The 26421-nt window shown below is 46.6% G+C and overlaps 1 protein-coding gene across 1 annotated transcript in view; it reads left to right on the top strand.

The window, feature by feature from the left end:
- The window catches only part of PTH1R (parathyroid hormone 1 receptor), a 109940-nt gene that overhangs the window by 60616 nt on the left and 22903 nt on the right, over positions 1–26421 (top strand). The window contains exons 3-6 of the mRNA XM_063303260.1: positions 11168–11278; positions 15815–15933; positions 22627–22721; positions 24714–24900. Of these exons, the coding sequence (XP_063159330.1) occupies positions 11168–11278; positions 15815–15933; positions 22627–22721; positions 24714–24900 (512 nt within the window). The remainder of the gene's footprint in view (positions 1–11167; positions 11279–15814; positions 15934–22626; positions 22722–24713; positions 24901–26421) is intronic.

The raw sequence follows: 26421 nt of genomic DNA, 5'->3' as shown, positions 1-26421 counted from the left end.
CTCACTTAACGACCACAATTGGGCCCAGGATTTCGGTTGCTAAGCAAAGCAGTCATTAAGCGAATCCGACCCAATTTTATGACCTTTTTTGTGGCAGTCATTAAGCAAATCATTGTGGGTGTTAAGCAAACCACATGGTTGTTCAGCGAATCATGCTGTTCCCCATTGATTGTCTTGCCAGAAGCTGGCTGGGAAGGTAGAAAATGGCGATCACATGACCACGGGACACTGTGACTGTCATAAATGCAAACTGGATGCCAAGCACCCAAATCATGATCATGTGACCGTGGGGATGCTGCAACAGTCATAAGTGTGAGGACCAGTCATAAGTCATTTTTTCCAGCACCATCGTAAGTCCGAACTGTCACTAAGCGAATGGTTGTTGAGGACTACCTGTATTATTGCAATTATTATTATTATTAAAATAATAATTATTTTACATGATTGCAATGTATTGTAAATAGACAATATTATTAAATAAAAAATAACAGTATTACCCTATTTATTAATGAATAATCGTATTTATTATTTATGATTAATAAATAAGAGTAATACAGTGCTGAATTATTACATTAAAACAATGAAATGTCTAACAACAATTACATTATATTGCCAATATTATCAACAATGAATATTGTATTATTACTATTATTATATGGGCGATCTACAATTAGATTCGCAGTCAAAGATTGGTGAAAACTTAATAATTCAAGTCCTAGCCAAGGACCTAAGAATTATTAAGGTAGCATCTGAGAATATAGGCAGTTCCTGGCAGGGTTGGGTTTTTTTTTTTTTTTTGTAAAATTGGGGTGTTCAAGTCCAATAAATTCAAAGTTTACAAATATCGAGGGAGTCCTTAAGGTATTGCTCCAAGGGCTCCAATCACACCTAGTATACCAGCCGATTTTATTTATTTGTTTATTTATTAGTCAAATTTGTACGGCTGCCCATCTCACAGAACATGGCAGATTTCTTTTACCATAAGCATTTAACTTCGATCTGCAAGTTCCAGGATTTTGTAATTTTTTCCAGTTGCTTTTCCTCAATGCTGGCATCACCCGGCAGAGCAACATCAATGAACTGCCTAGGTACAGACTGCGGTAATGACGTTTCCACCATTTGACTTTGATTTCAAAATTTTCCGAACTCGTTTGACATATTTGGTAGAAGTACTTTCTTTAACTTGGTTCTGTAATAAATCAGAAGCTTCCAAAACTCCCAAATATTTGTAGCCTTCTTCTGGTGCTACTGCCTTTATCAACTCTTCATCGTCAAGCCACATTCCATCACCTTCAACAATTTTGCCTGCCTTTATGGCTAGGGCTGCACCCTTGTCAATGCCAAACTGCATTCCAATGTCTTTGCTGAATCCTTTTCTGCTCTTTAGCAGGGAATCCAGTTCAGCCTTTGTTTTTCCAAGTAATTTTAAATCATCCATATAGAGCAAATGCGAAACTTTTAATCCTTTCTTAGCCAATTCATACCTAGTGTGCCTTGTGCACAATTGTTGTCAATGGGACCACTGATAGTGGAAAAAGTAAAGGTGGTAACAAATCACCTTGGAAAATTCCACATTTAATTTCAATTTCTCCTAACGCTTCCCCATCAGCCATCAGCTTCATTCACCAAAACTTCATTGAAATATTCATAAATTGCCAAATGTTTTTGCTGATTCCAAAAATTTCAAGACATTTCTCAATCCAGCTACGTGGAACAGAATCGGATGCCTTTTTATAGTCTGTCCAAGCCATAAACAAACTTGTTCTTTTTTTTCGAATCCTTCAAAAACGACTTGTCAATCAATAACTGGTCCTTCGTTCCCCCTGAATTTTTGCAACTCCCTTTTGGTTCTGCAGGGAGTAAATCATTCCTTTTCAAATAGCTGTAGATTTGATTTGCAGTTATGCCCATAAGTAGCTTGTATGTTGTTGGCAAACAAGTTATGGGTCTGAAGTTTCCAAGTTCATTTCTCTTCTCCTCGTCCTTCTGAATCGGGAATGTCCTTCCAGTTGTTAATCAATTCTTCATTCTCTGGTGCTTCCAGAACTCTGTTCATCTGGTCTGCCAATCAGCTTGCTTTTAGCCAGAATTCCTGGAGTTCATCTGATCCAGAAACATTCCAGTTTTTGACCTCCTTCGATGCTTTCGTACCATTTCCTCAGTTATCCTAATATCTTGCATGCTTGATATTTTCACTGTGTTTTCGTCTGGCTTGATCCATTTTGCATTCCTGTTGTGACTCCTGTTCTTTTCCCACAAACTTGCCCAAAATTTTAGGGCCTTTTCTTTATCAGGCTTTTTCATTATTTGTGGTCAGTTCTTTCCCTTTTTCAAGGGTTTTGTAGAATTGATGCTGATTTGCTCTAAACTGCAAATTCTGCTGGAACTGGATTGTTTGGCTGACATATCGCTCAATCTTCTTTGCAATAGCCGCAACTCTTTGTTTCAATTGTTCTCTACAATTCCCTTACGCTCCCGGTTATCCTTCGCGGACAGGCTAGCAGAGAATTCCTGCTCTGGGCAGGGGGTTGGTCTAGAAGACCTCTGAGGCTCCTTCCACCCTTTGGATTCAATGATCCTACGACTGAGAATCTTGACCTCCACTCTCAGCACATCCAAAATAAGGGAAACCTTCGTAGGATTCATCCTGCAAAGTGAGCGTTCACTTTTTGACCCTGTTTCTGAACAAGATGCCTGGCACGCATTGAGACCGTGATGGGGCCCAGAAGGTCCCGGATTCTCTGACCCTTAAGCATGGCTTGAAATGTCCCCGATCCAACCCTTTCCTCCCTGGAGAGGCCCAAAGTCCTTTTCAGACCTTTTCCAGCCTTTGGAACTGCAGTCTATCTTTAATCCAAGAAAGGTACCCTAAGAAAGAAGTCCATACAAACCTCCAAAGTTTTTTACTTCTCTTTTTGCTGTTGAATTAGCATGCAACCCTCCGATCTATTCACTGGATTTTACAGAAGGTACAGAACTGATTCTCATCTGCAAAGGCTCCCATGTTTTCCCACTTCTTCTGCCCACCCGAGATCCATTAAGAGAAAGGCCTAATTGTTTTAGAAAGCCTTTTAATTGATAGCATGGTGAGCTTTCCATCTGGAACAATTTGCGTTCCTCTCAATTTGTCTGTCTTCCTGTACTAAATTTGTTCCATCCCATTTCTGCATGTTTGTGACTTAAAGAAAAAAAAAGTTTGCATAACAATTCATAATGCATCTTTTATGCAAAAAAGAAAAAAAATCATGTCAGCATAAGCGCTTTGGTGCAGTTTTGCCAGATATAATCAAATAGCTAAAGGGTTGCATTAGGAACGGGAAAGTTTGAGGCTCAAATTTATCCTCTGCTGTAGAAACGTATTCTATCTCAGGCCAATGTGCTGCACAGGGTCGTCGCTATAGAGAGAAAATGGAGGAGGGAATGCTATGAGCTCCTGGAGAAAGGGCGGAAAAAACTCTAAGAAATTAGTAAATTCCTCCCTGCCTTCCCTCCCCTCCAGGCTCTGCACCCTCCTGGGCTTCCCCTCCCTTCAGGGCTCTGCACCCTCATGGGCTTCCCCTCCCTCCAGGCTCTGCACTTTCCCTGCCTTCCCTCCCCTCCAGGCTCTGCACCCTCCCTGGCTTCCCCTCCCTCCAGGCTCTGCACCCTCCCTGGCTTCCCTCCCCTCCAGGCTCTGCACCCTCCCTGCCTTCCCCTCCCTCCAGGCTCTGCACCCTCCCTGCCTTCCCTTCCCTCCAGGCTCTGCACCCTCCCTGCCTTCCCTTCCCTCCAGGCACTGCACCCACCCTGGCTCCCTTCCCCTCCAGGCTCTGCACCCTCCCTCCAGGCTCTGCACCCTCCCTGCCTTCCCTCCCCTCCAGGCTCTGCACCCTCCCTGCCTTCCCCTCCCTCCAGGCTCTGCACCCTCCCTGCCTTCCCTCCCCTCCAGGCTCTGCACCCTCCCTGCCTTCCCCTCCCTCCAGGCTCTGCACCCTCCCTGCCTTCCCTCCCCTCCAGGCTCTGCACCCTCCCTGCCTTCCCCTCCCTCCAGGCTCTGCACCCTCCCTGCCTTCCCCTCCCTCCAGGCTCTGCACCCTCCCTGCCTTCCCCTCCCTCCAGGCTCTGCACCCTCCCTGCCTTCCCCTCCCTCCAGGCTCTGCACCCTCCCTGCCTTCCCTTCCCTCCAGGCTCTGCACCCTCCCTGCCTTCCCTTCCCTCCAGGCCCTGCACCCACCCTGGCTCCCTTCCCCTCCAGGCTCTGCACCCTCCCTGCCTTCCCCTCCCTCCAGGCTCTGCACCCTCCCTGCCTTCCCCTCCCTCCAGGCTCTACACCCTCCCTGCCTTCCCTCCCCTCCAGGCTCTGCACCCTCCCTGCCTTCCCCTCCCTCCAGGCTCTGCACCCTCCCTGCCTTCCCTCCCCTCCAGGCTCTGCACCCTCATGGGCTTCCCCTCCCTCCAGGCTCTGCACCCTCCCTGCCTTCCCTCCCCTCCAGGCTCTGCACCCTCCCTGCCTTCCCCTCCCTCCAGGCTCTGCACCCTCCCTGCCTTCCCCTCCCTCCAGGCTCTACACCCTCCCTGCCTTCCCTCCCCTCCAGGCTCTGCACCCTCCCTGCCTTCCCCTCCCTCCAGGCTCTGCACCCTCCCTGCCTTCCCTCCCCTCCAGGCTCTGCACCCTCATGGGCTTCCCCTCCCTCCAGGCTCTGCACCCTCCCTGCCTTCCCTCCCCTCCAGGCTCTGCACCCTCCCTGCCTTCCCTCCCCTCCAGGCTCTGCATCCTCCCTGCCTTCCCCTCCCTCCAGGCTCTGCACCCTCCCTGCCTTCCCCTCCCTCCAGGCTCTGCACCCTCCCTGCCTTCCCTCCCCTCCAGGCTCTGCACCCTCCCTGCCTTCCCCTCCCTCCAGGCTCTGCACTTTCCCTGCCTTCCCCTCCCTCCAGGCTCTGCATCCTCCCTGCCTTCCCCTCCCTCCAGGCTCTGCACCCTCCCTGCCTTCCCTCCCCTCCAGGCTCTGCACCCTCCCTGCCTTCCCCTCCCTCCAGGCTCTGCACTTTCCCTGCCTTCCCTCCCCTCCAGGCTCTGCATCCTCCCTGCCTTCCCCTCCCTCCAGGCTCTGCACCCTCCCTGCCTTCCCCTCCCTCCAGGCTCTGCACCCTCCCTGCCTTCCCCTCCCTCCAGGCTCTGCATCCTCCCTGCCTTCCCTCCCCTCCAGGCTCTGCACCCTCCCTGCCTTCCCTCCCCTCCAGGCTCTGCACCTTCCCTGCCTTCCCCTCCCTCCAGGCTCTGCATCCTCCCTGCCTTCCCTCCCCTCCAGGCTCTGCACCCTCCCTGCCTTCCCCTCCCTCCAGCAACATTTGTGCACAGTTCTTATGGATACCAAGAGCTGTTTCTATACCGTTGCAGGTCTTGGATCATCTAGGTACTTATTTTTCGCTTATTAAAGAATTGAACCTTTCACACAGACTGGCCAGTATTGCTGAGTGGTCTTATTTGGCTATAGTTCTGTCTGTTACAAGTTTCTGGTCTCTCAGCTCCTGCAGCCTTTAACATCCTCTTCATCTTTCTCATTCTCCTGTTTCCTCATGACGACAAACGTCCTTCGGTTTATACTTTTGATTCTGTCTGGTCTGGGCTATTTTGCGCAACCGATGGAAAAGCTGGTTCTTTTAGGTTGTACATTTATAATCGTATCATGACCACCCAGACTTACTGGGAGATTTAATAAACAAATAAAGTATTTGCAAAACCGGTTCCTCGCTTTGTTTTAGCACGGCCATTTTTCTGCAGGAGGTCCACCTAACTCTTTCCACTTTAAGAGATGCATCCATGCTCTGGGTGTCATGCTCCAAAAGGTAGAAGGTGGCCCACAATCAAAACTTAGCTTAACTTAATAACACTAACTCCTCTTAATAAGATTTACCTGCAGTCCTGTACTGAACGAAAAAGTCACATCCTGTTAAAGAAAATGGAAAAGCACTATAGTTTGGAAATAATCTGAGGAAGTCGTGGGTTATGCCCAGGGAGTTTGAGAGCGGCGTCCAACTTTGCAGCCCCAGGTTGCGCACCAGAATGAAGCTAAGCCAACAAACCAAGCATGATTTCAGGACAGTCCCTTTCTCCAATTGTTCGTTATTATTTAATTGTTTAGAGAGGGCAAAAACGTACATTTTTCTTGAACGGAACTCTGGACTGGTGTACTTATCGCTTTGTTCCCTGGCTTTGCAGAATGGCACTGTTGGATTCACTTTGTGATCCCTGATTGGCCAGAATCCCATTGCCCAGAAGAGTTTAAAGCAAAAACAGTGTTGTTTATTTATATCAATTTTTATAGCCACCCATCCCAGCATTGCAACTCCAGGTGGCTTACAACAATTAAAATACAATAGATATACTATTTCTATTATATTTTACTATACTATATACTATACTGTATACAGGTAGTTCTCGTTTAGCGACCTTAATTGGGACCAGCAGCTTGGTCGTTAAGCGAAGCGATCGCCAAGCGAACCACAATTGTGCTTAAGATCTGCCTTCGGCTTTCCTTAGCTTTACAGACCTGCGAAGGTCGTAAACGTGAGGATTGGTTGCAAAGTTACTTTTTCATCACTGTCATAACTGCAAGCGGTCACTAAACGAGGCAGTTGCTAAACGAGGATTCCCTGTAGTATATAAAAGTACCTTTCCCAGACAACTAACTCGAAGTGGCCCCTGAAAACACCGTTCACCAACAAAATGGGCTTGACTACTCAACCAGCCCCCCTGCCATAATGCAAATGTGGCTGAACGCAAAACCCCCACACAAAGTGATGTGGGAGAACTCCGCAAAGGGGGCTGGCTGGGAATTCTGGAATTGTAGTCCCTGGTAAGAAAGGTGGACTATTGGGCCTTCTTGGCAGGGCCGCAACTAGGGTCTGGGTCACCCGGGGCAAACATGGATTCCGTGCCCATTTTGGTGCCCCCCCAGCACTCATTTTGGCACCCTCCCCAGCACGGCGCCTGGGGCACATGCCCCGGTAGCCCCCCGCTAGTTGTGGCCCTGCTTCTTGGAGTGTGACTATTTTCAGAACAGAAGTTAGAAAGCTGCTTAGCAGATATATTGAGGTCTCTTTTTTTTTCCTTTTCTTTTACTGTTTTCTACTTTTAGTGTTGTAAGCCACCTACAGTCAGTGGAGGTCAGGTGACCCCTAAGTCCAATCAAATAATAAAATATAGAATATAAAATATAAAACATAAAACATAAATTAAATAAAATATAAATTAAAATATAAATTAAAATAATAAAAAACAATAGTAGAATATAAAACAATAAAATAAAATAATAGAATAGAATATAAAATAATAAAATAAAATATAAAATAAAATAAAATAAAATAAAATAAAATATAAACACAGTATTCCCTATGGCAAGGGTTGAACTACATAATCTTAGCTTTATCTTTCAGCAGTATGACTGTATGACCTCTCTGGCCATTTTTGTTAAAATACCCTTACTTTTTTTTTCTCCTGAATATTCCCACCAAGTCACTTGACTCTGAGCATCAGGGCAGCACACATCAACAGCAGCCAGAGGTTTCCTCGCGCTGCCGCATCCGCCACCTTGACTTTTTTGACCACGCTTTCTCCGTGCAATGCTTGACTCAGGCTACCCTGGAAGGGCGCCCCCCCCTGCCAACGTTGCTTTGCTTCGACTTTCAAAGACCCAGCCTCAGACGGGCCCCGCCAGCCTGCCGTTTGCTGGCCCGCTTGCTTTCAAGTTTAGATGAAAGGCCTGCGGAAAGCAGAGGCAAGCCCTTGGCGTCCTCTTGGAGGCCTTTGCAGCCCTGAGAAGGTAGTGGGGGTGGCCCCACCCCAAGGCGAGACCTGAAAAAGGGAGGTCACCAAACCAAGCAGCCTCTTCCCACTCCCCAATTTATGCAGTAGGAGTCTGGGTGGACCATCTTTGGGGGGAAAACCAGGACAGTTGGTGGAAAAATGTATTGACTGATTGCATTTTATAATTGTAATGTGTTTGATTTCTATGAGATTTTAACGTTTATGGCTGTAGTTTGATTTTTTTGTGAACGGCCCAGAGTCCCTCTTTTGGGGGAGATGGGCGGTCGTGAAACTTGACTAATAAATAAATAAATAAATAAATAAAGGAGGGGCTGATTATGAACCACGTTGGCCTCCCTGTCTTCTTCTGGCGTGGCCAGCCTCCTCCCATCTTCCCCCCACCCCGCCTTCCTTTCCCTCCCAATAAATAACCCTTTTATTTGCTCCAGCCCTGTCAGAATGGGATGGGTTCACTCGAAACATACTTATGTCCATTTGCAACACCTCATTGCGTGGACAGGGTCCAACACACACACGGCACCCACTGTGACGTGGCCGAAAGGCGTTTCCCGTCTCCAATGCTCAGCATCTCGCATCCCTCCTTGGCGTTTCCTTGACTTGAAAGAAGATGCGGGGCCAGCCGAGCAACATCTGGCTTCGCTCCAGATGGGCTGGAATTTGGGATGTTCCTACATTCAGATGGTACCGAGTTATGGAAGGAATATCTACAACGGTGTTTCTCAACCTTGGCAGCTTGAAGATGGGTGGACTTCAACTCCCAGAATTCCCCAGCCAGCAAAGCTTTGCTGGCTGGGGAATTCTGGGAGTTGAAGTCCACCCATCTTCAAGCTGCCAAGGTTGAGAAACACCAATCTAGAAGCTTTCCCCACAGCTGTCCACCCACCTTTCGGCTAGCAGAAAATTCCCAGCATAAAATGGACCATACCATTATTGTTCCCTCTCTTGAGAATCTGTCCCAGTTCCTCCTGGTCCCTCGACTTTTCCTCAAGGTCACGGGCACCAAGGCCTACAGATTTGGCAAACTTGAAGGGTGCTGTTGGTCGGTGGCCGAAGAAGGGGGAAGAGACCGCTTGAATGCTGGCACAGCGAAGGCTAAGTCGAGCCTGTGTCACCTGGAAATGTTGAGTAAAAATACAACATCCTGGAAGGAGGCCATTTCAAACCACGCCTGTCCCTTTGCCAAGGAAAGTACACAGATGTGTCTGTGAAGTCAAGCTTGACACAAGGGAATCTTTCCCTTAATCATATTAGCTGTGTTTAATTTATTTACATTCCTATTTAAACTGAATCATATTTAGTTGGGGGCCAGGGTCCACCCGTTCTTTTGGCCTGGCATCACCCACTGATTGGAATGGGATCCTCTGATGCAGTCTCCAGATGTGATCCTTGGAGCAGGAAGAGATGGGCAGTGCCATTCTGGCGATGCCAGGGGACTCCAGCTGTTTCTTCTTCGGCGCAGGGCACATGGGCGTTCGTCGGCAGGGAGCAAGATGGCGGCTGGTTTATGCACTGCCCTGAGGGTCCTTCCCTACTACCTGAAGCTCATCCCACCAAGTTGGTGACTTCTGGGCTTGTAAACTTCGGGAGACCATTTCAGCCTTGCAGCAGAAACAGCTTCCAAGTCTCGGGCGGGGTGACTCAGTGGCCCCCTCCCGACCTCTGGAGCAAAGTCCTGATGGAGGCAGCCAAGTCCTGCGTGTGCCTGGAGATATCTTCTTAGTGCAAGATCTGAAGTCAGATACAGAAACTTCTCTGTAATCTAGCTTCCCACATAAACAGCTACTGAACTGCACTGAAAGCCAACTTCACCAGGGCATGCGGGTCTGTGTGATGTGGCGAAGCCCAGCCTAGCAGTGTGTCAAGCAAAATTTTCTCACACAGCTCTCTCATTCGTGACCAAAGCTGTGGGTCACTTTCCTTCCTTCCTTCCTTCCTTCCTTCCTTCCTTCCTTCCTTCCTTCCTTCCTTCCTTCCTTCCTCTCTCTCTCTCCCTCCTTCCTTCCTTCCTTCCTTCCTTCCTTCCTCTCTCTCCCTCCTCTCCTTCCTTCCTTCCTTCCTTCCTTCCTTCCTCTCTCTCCCTCCTCTCTCCTTCCTTCCTTCCTTCCTTCCTTCCTTCCTTCCTCTCTCCCTCCCCTCCCCTCCCCTCCCCTTCTTTTTTCCTTCTCTTTTTCTGGAACATTTTAGATTTCTCTGCCCCATCTCTTTCCAGGCACAGCTTGTCCTTCCCGTAATAGAATGACCACAAGGGCACACCATATCCCGCCTGCGGTTGCCACTGCCTCATTGAGAGTGCCAGCCTAACCTTGGGATGATTTATCTCCTGCCCTGCTGGACAAACACCTTGGGACCTTGTTTGGATTCTGTTTCCCTGCCAGGATGCAGATGGTTTTAATGTGCTCCCCATGTGGAGCAGAAGTTGAGTCAGGCACAAAACACGGACAGGAGAGACTGAGAGAGAGAAAGAGGGAGTGGAACTTTGAGAACAGCAAAATCTCAGTCTAAAGTATGGCCTAATTTAAAGGTTAAGACTGATATGATAACCAAATAAAGGGAGTCATGCTGGATGAAGCCAAAAAAATGAAGTTGGCCCCTATCCTTGGTGAAGGGTTTGCAGATTTGCAGTGTGAGATTTTTATGCATCAGCAAAAGAGTGGATTAAAAAAAAAGCAACCCAGAAATGAACATATATACCCTGCACTTGTCCAGGCAGTGTAAAAATCAGAACTTACCTTCCACGTTCAGAATCCCTTAATCAGAATTCCAATTTTTAAACAACACACCCACGACCTAAATAATCCACTTAAAAAGGACAACTAGTGGGAAAAGAGGCATATGCTTGCACTGGTCAACTTGGCCCTGCCACCAAAAAGACCCTGCTCCGTTTGCTGATCTGCTAGATGTCCAATGGCGAGGTAACACGATCAGAACTTCGAGAGAGACATTTTAAGAAATGAGCATATCCCAACTAAACATAAATGACATACGTGGTCAGAAAAACATTTTGGGTCGTACATTCATCCATTTATTTAGTCGTCTTGAGAAATCCTCATTCATAAGTGGCAAAAGACGAGCTGAGATTTGTTTCTCAACCTTAGCAACTTTAAGATGTGTGGACTTCAACTCCCAGAATTCCCCAGCCAGCATGTGCTGGCTGGGGAATTCTGGGAATTGAAGTCCACAGGTCTTAAAGTTGCTAAGGTTGAGAAACATTGGGTTAAGTGTTGAATGTGCCTGTATATACTGTACATCTGCCTAATCTCAAGGTCACCAAATCTCTAGGTCACAAGCCATGAGTTTCGACTGGACTCTGCGGTGACCCGTGTCTGTCCACCCATCAACTTTCTTGTTTTTGTCTTGCAGATGGTTTCTGCGCCCCTGAGTGGGACAACCTCATCTGTTGGCCCGAAGGAGCCCCGGGAAAAGTGGTATCCATGCCCTGTCCAGATTATATCTATGACTTCAACCATGATGGTAAAGTTATTTATCTATTTATTTATTTGTGCATTTGTTTGTTCCATTTATATGGCTGCCCATCCCCACGAGCGACTCTGGCCGGCGAACAAAATTAAAATAAAATAAAAACCAACTGCAACAGGAGCCAAATGCAAATGCTGAGCAGCTGAGAAAATAGCATATCACATAATTACTAATACAGCCCGGAAATGGGTCCCTGCCCACCTTCGGGGCCACAGCCAGGTCCTTTTAGGGCCATACGAAAGGCCAGCAGGGCAGGGGCTGTCTGGATCTCTGCTTGGGCCTTTTCTTGGCAGAATTAGATAAGTTGAACTTTTTTAATAGAAAGAATGGATGGGGATACACCCAAAAACAGAACAGGAATTTGATTGTGCGAGTGCAGGCACCAAACTTAGTTTTTGTGACCTCCCTTTGTGGACATCTTTGGCCAGAAGGATCTGTTCCTCCTTCTCAGAGATTTGATAGTATATTAATAGAAGGGGATCTCTGTAGCTAGCGGTTGGACAGTGTAGTCCTTGGTGCTCTCTGAGCTTGGTTGTTGGCTTGCAGACGTTTCATGACCCAACTAGGTAACATCCTCAGCGTTGGTGAGTGTGGGGTTTGCTCCTTGTTTATATATGGTAGGTTGCCCTGCCAGTGTTGTTTGGGGTATGGTTTTCTCCTTGGTAGTTCCTTGATTGGGGTATTGCTTTCCACTTGATTGTTTACCTGGTGTTAATCCCTGCTTATCTTGGTGTTGGCTGCCAGAGAGGAATGTGTTCTGGCCTTTTAGTTTTAAGGGCTTTGCGGGAGGTTGCAAGGCTTGGGGCTAACCTCTCCCATGGGGGATGATGTTCCAGATAATCCCACCCTTAAAATCTCCAACATAAAAAAACGGGCTGCAGCCATCTGGAAAGTTAGACAGCAAAGTTGTCCCCTGATGCTTCAAACATTGCTGATCTCCTCCTAGTCCAAAACATCTGGAGAACATGGGGTAGGGCGTTGATCTCCAGTTCTGAACAATTAGGAAAGCTGAATGGAGGACTATCAATCTATCTATCATCATCCATCTATCTATTTGAAATATGTATAAGGCCACCCAGCTCTATAGTGACTTTGGGTAGCGTGCAATCATAAAAACAAGTTGAAAACAACCATCAAAAGAAGATCGGGAATATCTCCTCTGCCAGGAATGACAGAGCTAAGTTGTAAGCTTGGCATAAGTTTTAGAGTTGCCAATGAACAGCCAAATTTGCAAGCCAGGAATCACTCTGCCTCTCTTAGCCTGTTTACACCTCTGGGTTCAAAAACTCAAGTGCAGAGCAGAGCGAAGAAAATTCCCAGGAGAAAATGTGTAGAAAGTAATCAGAATTGTTGAGTGGCAGAGTTAAGATGGTGGCACATGTAAAAAAAGAACCAGGCTTCAACTACATGGTGGCAGCCACCATTTTGACTTTTTTGACCCCCTTGGGTGTTTTCCCCTAAGCTGTTTTTCTTTCCAGCTCCAATCTATAGGGTCATCATCTTGCCCTAAAAGAAAAGGGGTCAACCTTGATGTTTTGGAGACAGTTGGAAATTGGGTGGTGTACAAATTTAAGAAATAAATAAATAAATAGACCAGCCACAGGTGGGCGGCTAGACTGCAGTGTCTATATCTATACAGATAGAGAATTATACTTATATCTACAGATAAACAGATACATACGCCGCAACCTGGCTATCAGGTGGCTCTGCATTGGCCAGGAGTGATATCTCTATCTAGATCCAAACTGAGGTCCAGATTGAGATCATAAAGCTAAATATATCTACTGTATAGCTATAAAAATATACATGCTATAGCCTGGCTTTGGACGATTCTGGATTGTCCAGGACTGATACCTAGACCTAGACCTAGACCTAGACCTAGACCTAGACCTAGACCTAGACCTAGACCTAGACCTAGACCTAGACCTATCTAGCTCTGTATAGTTCCATGGCTAGTTGTAAGTGTAGGTATAGATCTAGGTATAACTATAGCTGAAATTGTAGCTATGGCTATAACACAGATATGTTGAAAGACCCAGTTCTCTTGAGAAGTCCATAATGTTGAGAAAAGAAGGAAGGAAGGAAGGAAGGAAGGAAGGAAGGAAGGAAGGAAGGAAGGAAGGAAGGAAGGAAGGAAGGAAGGAAGGAAGGAAGGAGTAGGTGGTTGGACTTGATTACAGTGGCAATGGGGGCACTATTGGAAGATCTGAAGGACCCGGTTAGAGACAGACCTTCCTGGAGAAAGTTTATTTATGTGGTTGCTAAGAGTCCACACTGACTTGATGGCATATAATCAATCAATGCAAAAACCTAGTTCCCTTAAGAAGTCCATAATGCTGGGAAAGGAAGGAAGGAAGGAAGGAAGGAAGGAAGGAAGGAAGGAAGGAAGGAAGGAAGGAAGGAAGGAAGGAAGGAAGGAAGGAAGGAGGGAGGGAGGGAGGGAGGGAGGGAGGGAGGGAGGGAGGGAGGGAGGGAGGGAGGGAGGGAAGAAAGAGCAGGACCAGCAGAAGGTCGATGGACTTGATTACATTGGCAATGGATGCACCATTGAAAGACCTGAAGAACTAGGTTGGAGGCAGATCATCCTGGAGAAAGTCTGTCTATGTGGTTGGTCAGAGTTGACACTGATCTGATGGCACCTTATCAATCAGTCAGTCATCAATCAATAGCACAGACAGTGATGGAGATGATGTTGATATCCGTCCTGGTCAACCTAGAGCCCTCCCACAGCCAGCTGATTCCAAAGACCACAAAGCCTGAGGTCAGACATCTGCTCTTCTGTGTCTCTAGAGGTGACCACAGTCAGGGCACCCTGTCCGTGGTAGTTCACCAGGTGCGCCTAGTTAAAATTCTCCAGAAAACTTTCCAGTGATTTTTCACTTTTCATTTTTCTACTTTTTATATTCACTGTAGTGGCGTAGGTAGATATTAATTTATTTTCTCATTCCTATTCCCTCTTTATACTGTTTGCATTTTAATCTCCCCGTGGTGGTTTTAATGTTTTTTTCCCCCATTGTTTGTATAATGCAGAGAATCGTCAGGCTGCAGCAGGATATAAAAATTCCATGGAGAAATAAATATATTGGGGCATCCCTGATGCAGGCCATCCTACCCTTTTGTTCTCAGAATGCTGGAGAATTTCTTTCAAATTTCTCTGGGTCCCTGCAAACTCCAACAGGACATTTTATGTCTACTTTGTCTTATTTTAATAAGAACACCAGGAGCTGTGCAAGCAACACAGAACAGCGTGCACAAAAAGACATAACACCTCCCACCCACACTCTTCCAAAGGTGTTGGAAAAATAATATTATACTCTAGCAGGGCTGAACACCTGGCAGGTGAGGAAAGAGAAAATTGCTGAGAACAGTTCATACTGTAGCATTTTATTGCTGATACCAGCTGCCTTCCCTTTCGAGCGCTGCAGAAAAGGTCTCAGTGACCTTCGTTCCATGTGAAGAAGAATAATTTGCTTTAGGAATTCAATGCTAGGGCTGGGAGGAATAAGACAGGCCCTCTAGTCCAATCCCTGCTCAGGATCCATTTGAGCATCTCTGAAAAATGAGCATCCAGCCTCTGTTCGAAGACTTTCAGTGATGGAGAACGTCCCATTTCATGTGGCAGCCTGTTCCACCGGCCCACAGCTCACATGGACAGGGAGTCCCTTTGGATATTTGGCCCGAACCGCCTTCCTTGTAGCTTTGCATCCCTTGGTTCTGGCCCTGCCCTCTGGGGCAGCAGAAAACAAGCCCACCCTTTCCTCTCTGGGACCCCCCTTCTGATATTTGAAGAGAGGATTTTGCAGATGTTTGAAGAAAAGGGAGAAGAGTTTTAAAGAAACTCAGCTGGGGGAATGCAGTGTTCTTTCACTTGCCCTGAGATAATCTTGGGATTTATGTGGTTAAATATTCTCCGCTCGTTGTCCTCTCCGCATGGTCCCTGGCTTCCTACCCTTCCATTTAATCCAAGAGAAGACATGGAGGGATTTTTCAGATCAGGGATGTTCTAGAGCAATGTTTTTCAAACTTGGCCACTTTAAGATGGGTGGAGTTCAACTCCCAGAATTCCCCAGCCAGCTGGCTGGGGAATTCTGGGAATTGAAGTCCACCCATCTTAAAGTGGCCAAGTTTGAAAAACACTGTTCCAGAGGGTTAGAAAACTGGACAGTGGCCAGTTGCACCAACAGAAAACCATAAAGTCAGTCGAAAAACCCAAGAGAAATCTGAAAGAAATTCTCAAGCACCCCGAGAAAAAAGTAGAAAAACAGAAGCCTCTTTTGCAGGGAAAGAAACATCGACCCCAGCAGAACATTCACCTTCCATAAATTTAGAAGTGTGGTCTGTTCCTTCTAGCTGACATGGTACAGGCCCTCCTACCACCACCGCACACCTCCCAGCCCACTCCCACCCGACTCTGCCTCGTTCTGGTGGAGCCAGCCAAGGCCTGACCATTCTGTGCAGGCAGACCAGGAGGCGGCAAAAGCTTTGTGCCCCCATTTCACGTCTCCTCTGCATTTCTGCCGTCCCCATCAGGCTACGCCCATCGGCAGTGTGACATGAATGGCAGCTGGACGTTGGTGCCGAACCAAAACCGGACCTGGGCTAACTACACCGAGTGTGCCAGGTTTCTCACCATCGACACCAGGGAAAAGGTGAGTGGAAAGCTTGGGGACAAGGAAGGTGTGGATCAGGTGCAGAGTCAGGGCAGAACTGGCTCTGATTCAGCAGTTTGCAAACAGTGTAAACTTTCACCCAAAGTGAAAGGTGAACAAAATGGAAGAGTCAATGCTTTCCTTGCCTGTCCCTTTAATACGTGCGATTTATATTAAACATCCCTATTAAACGTTGAACGTGTTGATTTTCCACGCACATTCCCGCGGCAAGTGGCTTCGGCGGAGTTCATTAACTCCATAATAGGTCGATTAAGCCCCTGGGTTTTGCGTGCCAGTTGTAAGAAAAACAGTCTTACAACTGTTAGATTTTGCAAGCTGCCCAGGGTCTGCTGGAGTGGGCGGCTCTGCACAATGCATTGAATTAATAAATAAATGCATTTCCCTGGAACGAACAAACAAGCAAACAGAAATTCTGGAAATGTTCTTCTGTCCACAGCAATGACTGTATCCGATTATCAACATCTGAACATCTTCAGCTAACCTAGGCCCCGTCTTTATAACACAGTGGAGTCCCCAGACAGGGGGAGGGAAAATCTGTATTAATACTTAGAAACCTGTAAAAGACTTGGCTATTTAAACTAGCATTTGGGGATTTAAAATGTGACAGATGGCTAACCTGTGATGTCTATGGCTCTGTTATGATTTTACAGAAATTGTAGAAGTAATCGACTGAAGGGTGATTTTAAATGCTGCATGATGCAATTTGATTTAATGCCTGTGATATGATTTCATTTTACTTGTAAAGTTTGCTCCGATGAAGTGAAATAAAAGTACTTCTAATCATAAATAAAGACATTTTGAACATTGCCCAGATCTGCTTTAAAGCTGGTGAGGATGCAACTTCCAATATCTCAGTGTCATGTAGAGTCCTGGAATCCTAAAGCTGGAAGGGACCCGTGAGGCCATCAAGTCAATCCTGTCATGCGCTGCCTACCGCTGAGTAAAACACAGACACTGATTCAGAGAAGAGCAGGTTCAGGTTTATTCAAATGTAGAGCTAGGCGCGAAAAAAGCTGAGAGTGAAGGGAGCGCGCCGGTGCGGGGTTTAAATACCCCGCGCCGGTCAGCGCCCCCTCACCTTGGGTTGCGTCATCCCCCCTTTGTCCTGCATGCTTTCGTGCCGGTAGGTGAAGGGTTGCGGGGCCCCAGCTGGTGCCCCGGGATTGCCCATAATCGGTTTCCTCCTTCAGCCGGTGATTGCTGTCAGCTGGGCGATCTCCGTTGCGCTTTTGCTAACAGCTTGGGTGTGCCTCGTGATCCGCCTTGTCTTTGTCTTTCCTTCTTCCTCTTTTGTGTCCTGATGGCTGAATCATCCGGCCGGGGTCTGTGTCTGTTGTTGTGCGTGCTATGCTTATCTTAAGTCCCTTCCTCTGCTTCCTCGTTATTGTCATGTGTGCCGTTGTGCTGATGTCTTCAGCTCAACGGCACTCATGACAAATCCCCTGTTCAGTGCAAGATTATAGTGTCAGCTGTCCAGCCTCAGCTTGTGAAGGGGACACACAAACACACACACACACCAATCATTGATTTCTCTGTTGAGTTGCTTTGCCTTTTTTTGTTTTATTCGTTCAGTCGCTTCCGACTCTTCGTGACTTCATGGACCAGACCACACCAGAGCTTCCTGTCGGTTGTCAACACCCCCAGCTCCCCCAGGGACGAGTCCGTCACCTCTAGAATATCATCCATCCACCTTGCCCTTGGTCGGCCCCTCTTCCTTTTGCCCTCCACTCTCCCCAGCATCGGCATCTTCTGCAGGGCGTCCTGTCTTCTCATTATGTGGCCAAAGTACTTCAGTTTTGCCTTTAATATCATTCCCTCAAGCAAGCAGTCTGGCTTCATTTCCTGGAGGATGGACTGGTTTGATCTTCTTGCAGTCCAAGGCACTCTCAGAATTTTCCTCCAACACCACAGTTCAAAAGCATCCATCTTCCTTCACTCAGCCTTCCTTATGGTCCAGCTCTCACAGCCATATGTTACTACGGGGAACACCATTGCTTTAACTATGCGGGCCTTTGTTGTCAGTGTGATGTCTCTGCTCTTAACTATTTTATCAAGATTTGTCATTGCTCTTCTCCCAAGGATTAAGCGTCTTCTGATTTCCTGACTGCAGTCAGCATCTGCAGTAATCTTTGTGCCTAGAAATACAAAGTCTTTCACTGCTTCTACGTTTTCTCCCTCTATTTGCCAGTTATCAATCAGGCTGGTTGCCATAATCTTGGTTTTTTTGAGGTTTAGCTGCAAACCAGCTTTTGCACTTCCTTCTTTCACCTTCATCATAAGGCTCCTCAGTTCCTCTTCGCTTTCAGCCATCAAAGTGGTATCATCTGCATATCTGAGATTGTTAATGTTTCTTCCAGAGATTTTAACTCCAGCCTTGGATTCCTCAAGCCCAGTATGTCGCATGATGTGTTCTGCGTACAAGTTGAATAGGTAGGGTGAGGGTATACAGCCCTGCCGTACTCCTTTCCCAATCTTAAACCAGTCCGTTGTTCCCTGGTCTGTTCTTACTGTTGCTACTTGGTCGTTATACAGATTCTTCAGGAGGCAGACAAGATGACTTGGTATCCCCATACCGCTAAGAACTTGCCACAATTTGTTATGGTCCACACAGTCAAAGGCTTTAGAATAGGCAATAAAACAGAAATAGATGTTTTTCTGAAACTCCCTGGCTTTTTCCATTATCCAGCGGATTTTGGCAATTTGGTCCCTAGTTCCTCTGCCTTTTCTAAACCCAGCTTGTACATCTGGCAATTCTCGCTCCATGAACTGCTGAAGTCTACCTTGCAGGATCTTGAGCATTACCTTACTGGCATGTGAAATGAGTGCCACTGTTCGATAGTTTGAACAGTCTTTAGTGTTTCCCTTTTTTGGTATGGGGATATAAGTTGATTTTTTCCAATCTGATGGCCATTCTTGTGTTTTCCAAATTTGCTGGCATATAGCATGCATTACCTTGACAGCATCATCTTGCAAGATTTTGAACAGTTCCGCTGGGATGCCGTCGTCTCCTGCTGCCTTGTTATTAGCAATGCTTCTTAAGCCCCTTTCGACCTCACTCTTCAGGATGTCTGGCTCTAGCTCACTGACCACACCGTCAAAGCTATCCCCAATACTGTTATCCTTCCTCTACGGGTCTTCTGTATATTCTTGCCACCTTTTCTTGATCTCTTCTTCTTCTGTTAGGTCCTTGCCATCTTTGTTTTTGATCATACCCATTTTGGCCTGGAATTTACCTCCAATGTTTCTAATTTACTGGAAGAGGTCTCTTGTCCTTCCTATTCTATTGTCTTCTTCCACTTCCGCGCATTGCTTGTTTAAAAATAATTCCTTATCTCTTCTGGCTAACCTCTGGAATTTTGCATTTAATTGGGCATATCTCCCCCTATCGCTGTTGCCTTTTGCTTTCCTTCTTTCTTGGGCTACTTCTAGTGTCTCAGCAGACAGCCATTTTGCCTTCTTGGTTTTCTCTTTCTTTGGGATGTATTTTGTTGCCGCCTCCTGAACAACGTTGCGAACTTCTGTCCATAGTTCTTCTGGGACCCTATCTACTAAGTCCAGTCCCTTAAATCGATTCTTCACCTCCACTGCATATTCCTTAGGAATATTAGTGAGCTCATATCTAGCTGATCTGTGGGTCTTCCCTAATCTCTTTAGTCTGATCCTAAATTGTGCAAGAAGAAGTTCGTGATCTGAACTACAGTCAGCTCCAGGTCTTGTTTTTACCAACTGTATAGATGTCCGCCACCTTTGGCTGCAAAGGATGTAGTCAATCTGATTTCGGTGTTGTCCATCTGGTGAAGTCCATGTATAAAGCCGTCTCTTAGGTTGTTGGAAGAGAGTGTTTGTTATGCAGAGTGAGTTGTCTTGGCAAAATTCTATCAGCCTATGTCCTGCTTCGTTTTGTTCTCCCAGGCCATGCTTACCTGTAATTCCAGGTGTCATTTGACTGCCCACCTTAGCATTCCAGTCTCCCGTGATGAAAATAACATCTCTTTTAGGCGTGTTGTCCAGTAGGTGCTGCAGATCCTCATAGAACTGCTCTACTTCAGCTTCTTCAGCATCTGTGGTTGGAGCGTATATTTGGATCACTGTGATGTTAGATGGCTTGCCCTGAATTCGAATTGAGATCATTCTATCGTTTTTTGGGTTGTATCCAAGCACTGCTTTAGCCACTTTACTATTAATTATGAAGGCTACTCCATTTCTTCTGTGGTCCTCTTGTCCACAGTAGTAGATCTGGTGGTCATTTGATGTGAAGTGGCCCATTCCAGTCCATTTCAGTTCACTGACGCCCAAAATGTCTATCTCTAATCTTGACATCTCACCAATCACCACATCCAATTTGCCCTGGCTCATAGATCTTACATCCCAGGTTCCAATGGTGTGTCGATCCTTAGAACATCGGATTCGCCGTTCACCACCAGCACCGTCGGCCGCTAGCCGTCCTTTCGGCTTTGAGCTAGCTGTGTCATCACGTCTGAGGCTAGTTGAGCTCATCCTCTGTTCCTCCCCAGGAGCATTTTGACCATCTTCCAACCTGGGGGTCTCATCTTCCGATGCTTTGCCTTACAATTTTTTAAAAATTGTAATTTTTTTATTAATCGTGAGGGCTCTCCCACTCGCAACCCAGCCTACCTCACAAGATTGTTATGAGGAAACAACAGGAGGACCAAAAGCTACATATACGACCATTTGCTCCTAGAAGAAAAGCAGGAGAGAAATCTAACCAATAAATCAATCGATATCTTTGCTGGGCAGAAATCAAAAGTTCCCCCTCCTGTTCTGCACTCTGCACGTGGGCCAAGAACAGGATGATTCCCCTGTTTTGCGGCACAACTCAGGCCACCTGCCTCTCTTTGGGGAAACTGGTGCTGTTGTGAGGGTGGATAGAAATGCAGGATCACCTAGGGAATTTCGCCTGTTTACTGAGTTGCTGAACAGATGCATGTTGGCAATCGTGCAGATCCACAGAGCGAGAAACCGATTCCCAGGTCCTGAGGATTCTGATGTAATCGGGTTGAGGTCAGCGTTCCAGAGCTGCATTTTTCTCCAGCCCAGCTTTAAAAACCACACATGTCATTTTCAGCAGCCTGCGTCTTGCTTGCATTGCTGAAAATTGCAAAAGGAAGGGAGTGGGCTGCATTATCAACATCATCCCCGGAGCAAGGGGGACAGCCAGAGCTGCAAGGAACCCATTTCCAGACCCGAAAGGGGTGGCGCATTTTCTGCGTGTTGGCAAGCAAAACCCCTTGTCTGTTTGCGTGCTTGAAAGGGAAGAGAGCAAAGGCCCCCCGCTTTCGCCAACGGCTGTAATTAAAGTACGATGTTAAAATGCCTACAAGACGATCCAGCTATTCAAGTTAAAAAAAAGAAGGGGATGATTTACTTAGGAAAATACAGATTTTTTTTTTTAAAAAAGGATGTTCTGAGCTAAAACAGGGCTCTGCGTTCTACCCTGCCCCCCTTGGGAGAGAGTTCCACAGATAACAGGCCACCAAAATTACACAATGCTGTGTGCCGTATTTGCTGGGACCACCGATGATCCTTGCTGGTAGCCAGGAGCAGATATAGCCTGTAGCACAGTGTTTCTCAACCTCGCCACTTTAAGCTGTGTGGACTTCAACTCCCAGAATTCCTCAGCCAGCATGTACCACAAGGTGCCCAGTTGGCTCTTGCCCCTTTTCAAAGTTCTCTGCAGTCTGCCTATTTGTCTCCTGCTTGATCGAAGGATTCTAGAGAAGGGGCTCCTGGCAGGGTGTGCAAGGGGAAGAGCACCCTTCCCCAACCTGGCACTGTGGCTGAGAATTCTGGGACTTGGAGTCCTCCCATCCAGAAGGAACCAAGGTTGGGGAAAGCTACTGTAGATAGCCTTCAGAGTCCACTATGAGGAAAGAAGTTCAAGCGAGCCATCAGAAGGACCATCAGAAGGACCCAGCTATGCTGGCTGGGGAATTCTGGGCGTTGAAGTCCACGCATCTTCAAGCTGCCAAGGTTGAGAAACACTGGACTAGATGACCTCGGAGGTCCCATCTCTAGGATTCTATGATGCTGTGTGCTCGGAGCTGTATTAAGGTGCCCAGGATGAGAAAGGCTGGTTAAGAGAGACCCCAGAAGCCAATTTCATTACTGTTTTCCAAAAGGCTGAAATCTGGACCCTGGATCCAACAAGATGCTCTCCCACGTAAACGCCACCAAAATCAGCTGGGATTCTGCGGTCCGGCGCAAATCCTGTTTGCTTTTCTTTTGCAGGAAAATTGGGTGCATTTATCTGAAGAGGAGAGGGGTGGACTCGGAAGGCCTGGGACAAAATTATTCCTCGTTGTTTTATACTTGAGGTTTTTTGACGCCAGTCCAGACTTCCCTTGGGAAAGCCAACTGGGAAATTTTCTTTGATGGCGTTTTCAGAAACTTTCCTTTCCGGCCTCAAAATTGTTCTCGCCCGACTTGGTGGGGCAGAGCCCAACATCTCCGGAGTCACGATGCCCGTGTCTCCCCAGATCCACTTCTGTTTGTCTGCCCAACAAGATTTCTCCTGATTTCAGTTGCCGTCCCTTCTCCCGCTCGCTGAGCAGCCCTTAAGCCCCCAGAGGGGGGGGAAAAACCCATTCCGATTTTCCAACAGCTCCTTGAACGTTCTCAATTTCTCTCTCCACCCACTTGTGTTCGTGACAGGAAGTCTTCCATCGGCTTTATGTGATTTATACCATTGGTTATTCCATCTCGCTGGGATCTCTGACGATTGCGGTTCTTATCTTAGGATATTTTAGGTAAGTTCCTTCTCGGGATCCGCTTTCTTCAGGGGTGTCTGCCAATGGGGTCGAAAAAGTCAAAATGGCAGCTGTGGCAGCTCAAAGCCCCGCCCCTTGTGAAGATCTGCTCCTGTCACATGTCCATTCAAAGGGGTGGGGCTTCCACTCAATGGGTTGGCTGCCATCTTGACTTATTTGACACATGCACAGGCCACTGTTGGGCCTGGCTTTACACAAATTTTAGTAGCTTTAAATGATTTTAATATGAGTTTAAGTTGCTCTTCATCCATTATTATTTCCTGTATTTAAATGAAATGTTAATATAGCAACAGCAGTGCAGAAAATCATCATCATCATCATTTTTCCTTGCTTCCATCCTGTCCATGCACCATTTCCTATACAGATAGTCCTCCACTTATGACCACAATTGGGACCCAAACTTCTGTTGTTAAGCGAGGCACTCATTAAGTGAGTTGCACCTGATTTTACACCCTTTTTTGCTGCAGTCGTTAGGCGAATCCAGCTTCCCCCATTGACTTTGCTGGGAAGGTCGCAAATGATGATTACGTGACCCCGGGGATGCTGCAACCATTGTAAGTGCAAGCCGGTTGCCAAGCACCTGAATTTTGATCACATGACCAGAGGGACGCTGCAACGGTCGTAAGTGCAAGGACCAGTTGTAAGTCACTTTTTTCAGTGCCATCGTAATTTGAGTGGTAACTAAACAAATGGTCGTAAGTTGAGGACTACCTGTATCTTGTTCTCTTGTTCTTTAGACTTCCAGCTTCTCTCTTGATCAGCTCTATCCAGCCATGACTTTCTCTGTCCTTTCCTTTTGGTTGACCCCTTTGCTCTTCCTTCCTTCCTTCCTTCCTTCCTTCCTTCCTTCCTTCCTTCCTTCCTTCCTTCCTTCCTTCCTTCCTTCTTTTTTGTATTTTTAGTATTTTATTATTATTTTAATGGGCTGATATGCCCACCTATCTCATATAATGATTCCAGGTCACCGTCACCGTATTTTCTTGAAAAAGAAATAAAGGACCAACCTGAAAAAGCGGCCAATCTCAAAGAGGTTCATAGGGACAAAAAAAAATATTTATGTTTGTAATTTTACTTTTGGCTGGGGAATTCTGGGAGTTGAAGTCCATGCTTCTTCAAGTTGCCAAGTTTGAAAAACATGCTCCAGAGACACCCGTGCATGGCACACCCAGTTGCCTACGTTGCACCAGCTAGGAAGTGTTTGAGCGTACTGACACACACACCAGATCACCATCATCCTCACCCCCCTCCCCCTCCTCCTCATCTCTGCCCAACCTGGCATTCTCTAGATGGTTGGAGGGCCACCACATTCCACCAGGTGGGTTTAGTTAGCGGAACGATTGAAAGAACGTTGTCAGGAGCTGTCTGTCAGCCAGACAACAAAACAGGAAGAAGGGAGTGAGGGATATAAATAGATCTGCCCATTAATTGAAATCTGGTCTGTGTTCTTCCACTGAGCCATTCGTTTCAGTTTTTAATGGAAACTGTCCTTGTCTCTTTGGCTCAGTTTTATCAGCTGCATGTACAAAGGATGGATACAGAGAAATTAATTCAGATTAAACTTTAAAGCAACCAATGTGCTGCCAAACACACCCTTTTCTTAATTTTCTCCACATGGAAAAGGGGCTCAAAATGCACGGTGAATAAAAAGGCAAATTTCTTTAGGAGAAATCTGTGCATAAATCCATATCAATCCTCATGCAGACTTTTAAAACACTGTCATTCGTAACTTGTTGCAACAACAGCTACCTGATACTGGACCAATCCAGAAGCAAAAGAAGAGGAAATAAGTAGATGCATCCACTCCTCACACTCTATATTTTATGGTTGACAGGCTCATGTTTGATGCATCTCAAACAAAATTCAAATCAATTTTCCGTGGTTCAGATATCCCCCACAATGTCAGCCTGCAAATGCATCTCTTGGAAATGATTAGCAGTGGACAGAATAATCCCATATTCTTGGTCGTTCCAGACGCCTCCACTGTACCCGAAATTATATCCACATGCACTTATTCATCTCCTTCATGCTTCGAGCTATCAACGTCTTTGTGAAGGACGCAGTTCTCTACTCTGGCTCAGCGCTGGAGGAGATGGAGCGAATCACAGAAGAAGACTTCAAGTCCATGACCGAGGCCCCGCCAGCAGATAAGTCAGCCCTTGTGAGTATCTCTGGCTAGCAAACACCTTTCATCCAACCCCACAGGTAATGAACGTTGAAAGAATCTGAATTCAGTTGCAGGGTAAAGAAAAACTGACCCACCCCAGTCAGCCAGTGGGTGAATCTGGGGGCGAAAGGGACCATGAGACTCCCCATTCATCAAAGCATTAGTGGTGGTAGACCTACAGGAGGTGGTCCCCTTGGCTTCTTCCTGGGAGAAAAGACCTGCCTTGATCTCCTATTTAGGGCCTTCTAGGTGTCTGGTAGGCCTCCTTGTGAGATGGACCTAACCCTGATCCAGTAGGGCATTCTCATGTTCTCATGAACTTCTGTCCCACTAGCCTTCCATAATTACGATCGGAAGGAGAATCCTGATGGGTCAGATCAGCAGTCTAATCTTCTCACGTTGTCCTACCAGAGCCAACTAGGAAGTTCTAAAATAAGGCTTCTCACTTCCAAAACCAAGAAGACTCCAGAGATGTGGCTGATGGCCCCAAATTAAATTTACTTGCAGTTACTTAGAAGGTCAATATTTGTCTCCTTTGCATCCCCCTATGGACACAACCCCCTTGGGCTGTGTTGCTCAACCTCTGCAACTTCAAGATGCGTGGACTTCCACTCCCAGAATTCCCCAGCCAGCATGTTGGCTAGGGAATTCTGGGAGTGGAAGTCCACACATCTTAAAGCTGCCGAGCTGGCTGGGGAATTCTGGGAGTTTAGGTCCACACATCTTAAAGCTGCCATGGTTGGGAAACACTGATCTAGGGGACAGGACAGAAAAAGAGGTTGCTAGACTATTTTTGTACTGTGGTTAGAAGCAGGTGGGGCACAGCCTTCACCCCTTCTTTCCTCATTCTTTCAGCATAGCTGCCTCTCATTGTGCTACTCAGCAGGAATCTACAATGGGTGAGGCATTCTCCATTCCAGCTTGGAATGATAAGCAAAATGTTAATTTCTCTGAGTAGCTCCCTGCTTAAAGGGTTTTTAGGCAGAAAAGGGTGCAGGGAAATCAGCAAACACACCATGAATATGGATCTTAGTGCGGCTGAAAACACCTGACACTATTTAGCAGTAAAAGCCAAACAAACTTCAAAATGTACAGATCGTTGCTCTATTCTGGGCAATAGGCAGCACTGCCGCCCCGCCCCCTCCCCAAACAACAGATCAAGTTTGCTGCATTCAGAGAAATCCAACCCATTAATATTATGTCATTTGCATCTGTTTACATATCTGCACAATCACTTTGTGATGCAGATGATGCCAAGCCCTTAGTTTGCATTAATTTACAACACTTGCATATGCAAATTAAGCAACTGCCACAAATGATGGCATTTACAATTTAATTGGCATTTGTGAGTAACAGCCCCCCCCAATGGCCCATTAAATTGAGGTTCCATTGCAATGTTTTCTTCAGATGGAGCAATGATCTTTACAGAAAATCCCAGCCCTTCCTATCCAAGCTGCCAAAAATAAAAGAAGCGACATAAAGTATGTTAAAAATAGGAATTGCCTTCATACAGAA

The sequence above is a fragment of the Candoia aspera genome, chromosome 4, assembly GCF_035149785.1.
Source record: "Candoia aspera isolate rCanAsp1 chromosome 4, rCanAsp1.hap2, whole genome shotgun sequence".
In the NCBI taxonomy this organism is placed as follows: domain Eukaryota; kingdom Metazoa; phylum Chordata; class Lepidosauria; order Squamata; family Boidae; genus Candoia; species Candoia aspera.
Note: the sequence above shows the minus strand (reverse complement) of the source record. Positions and strands in the feature narration are given on the sequence as shown.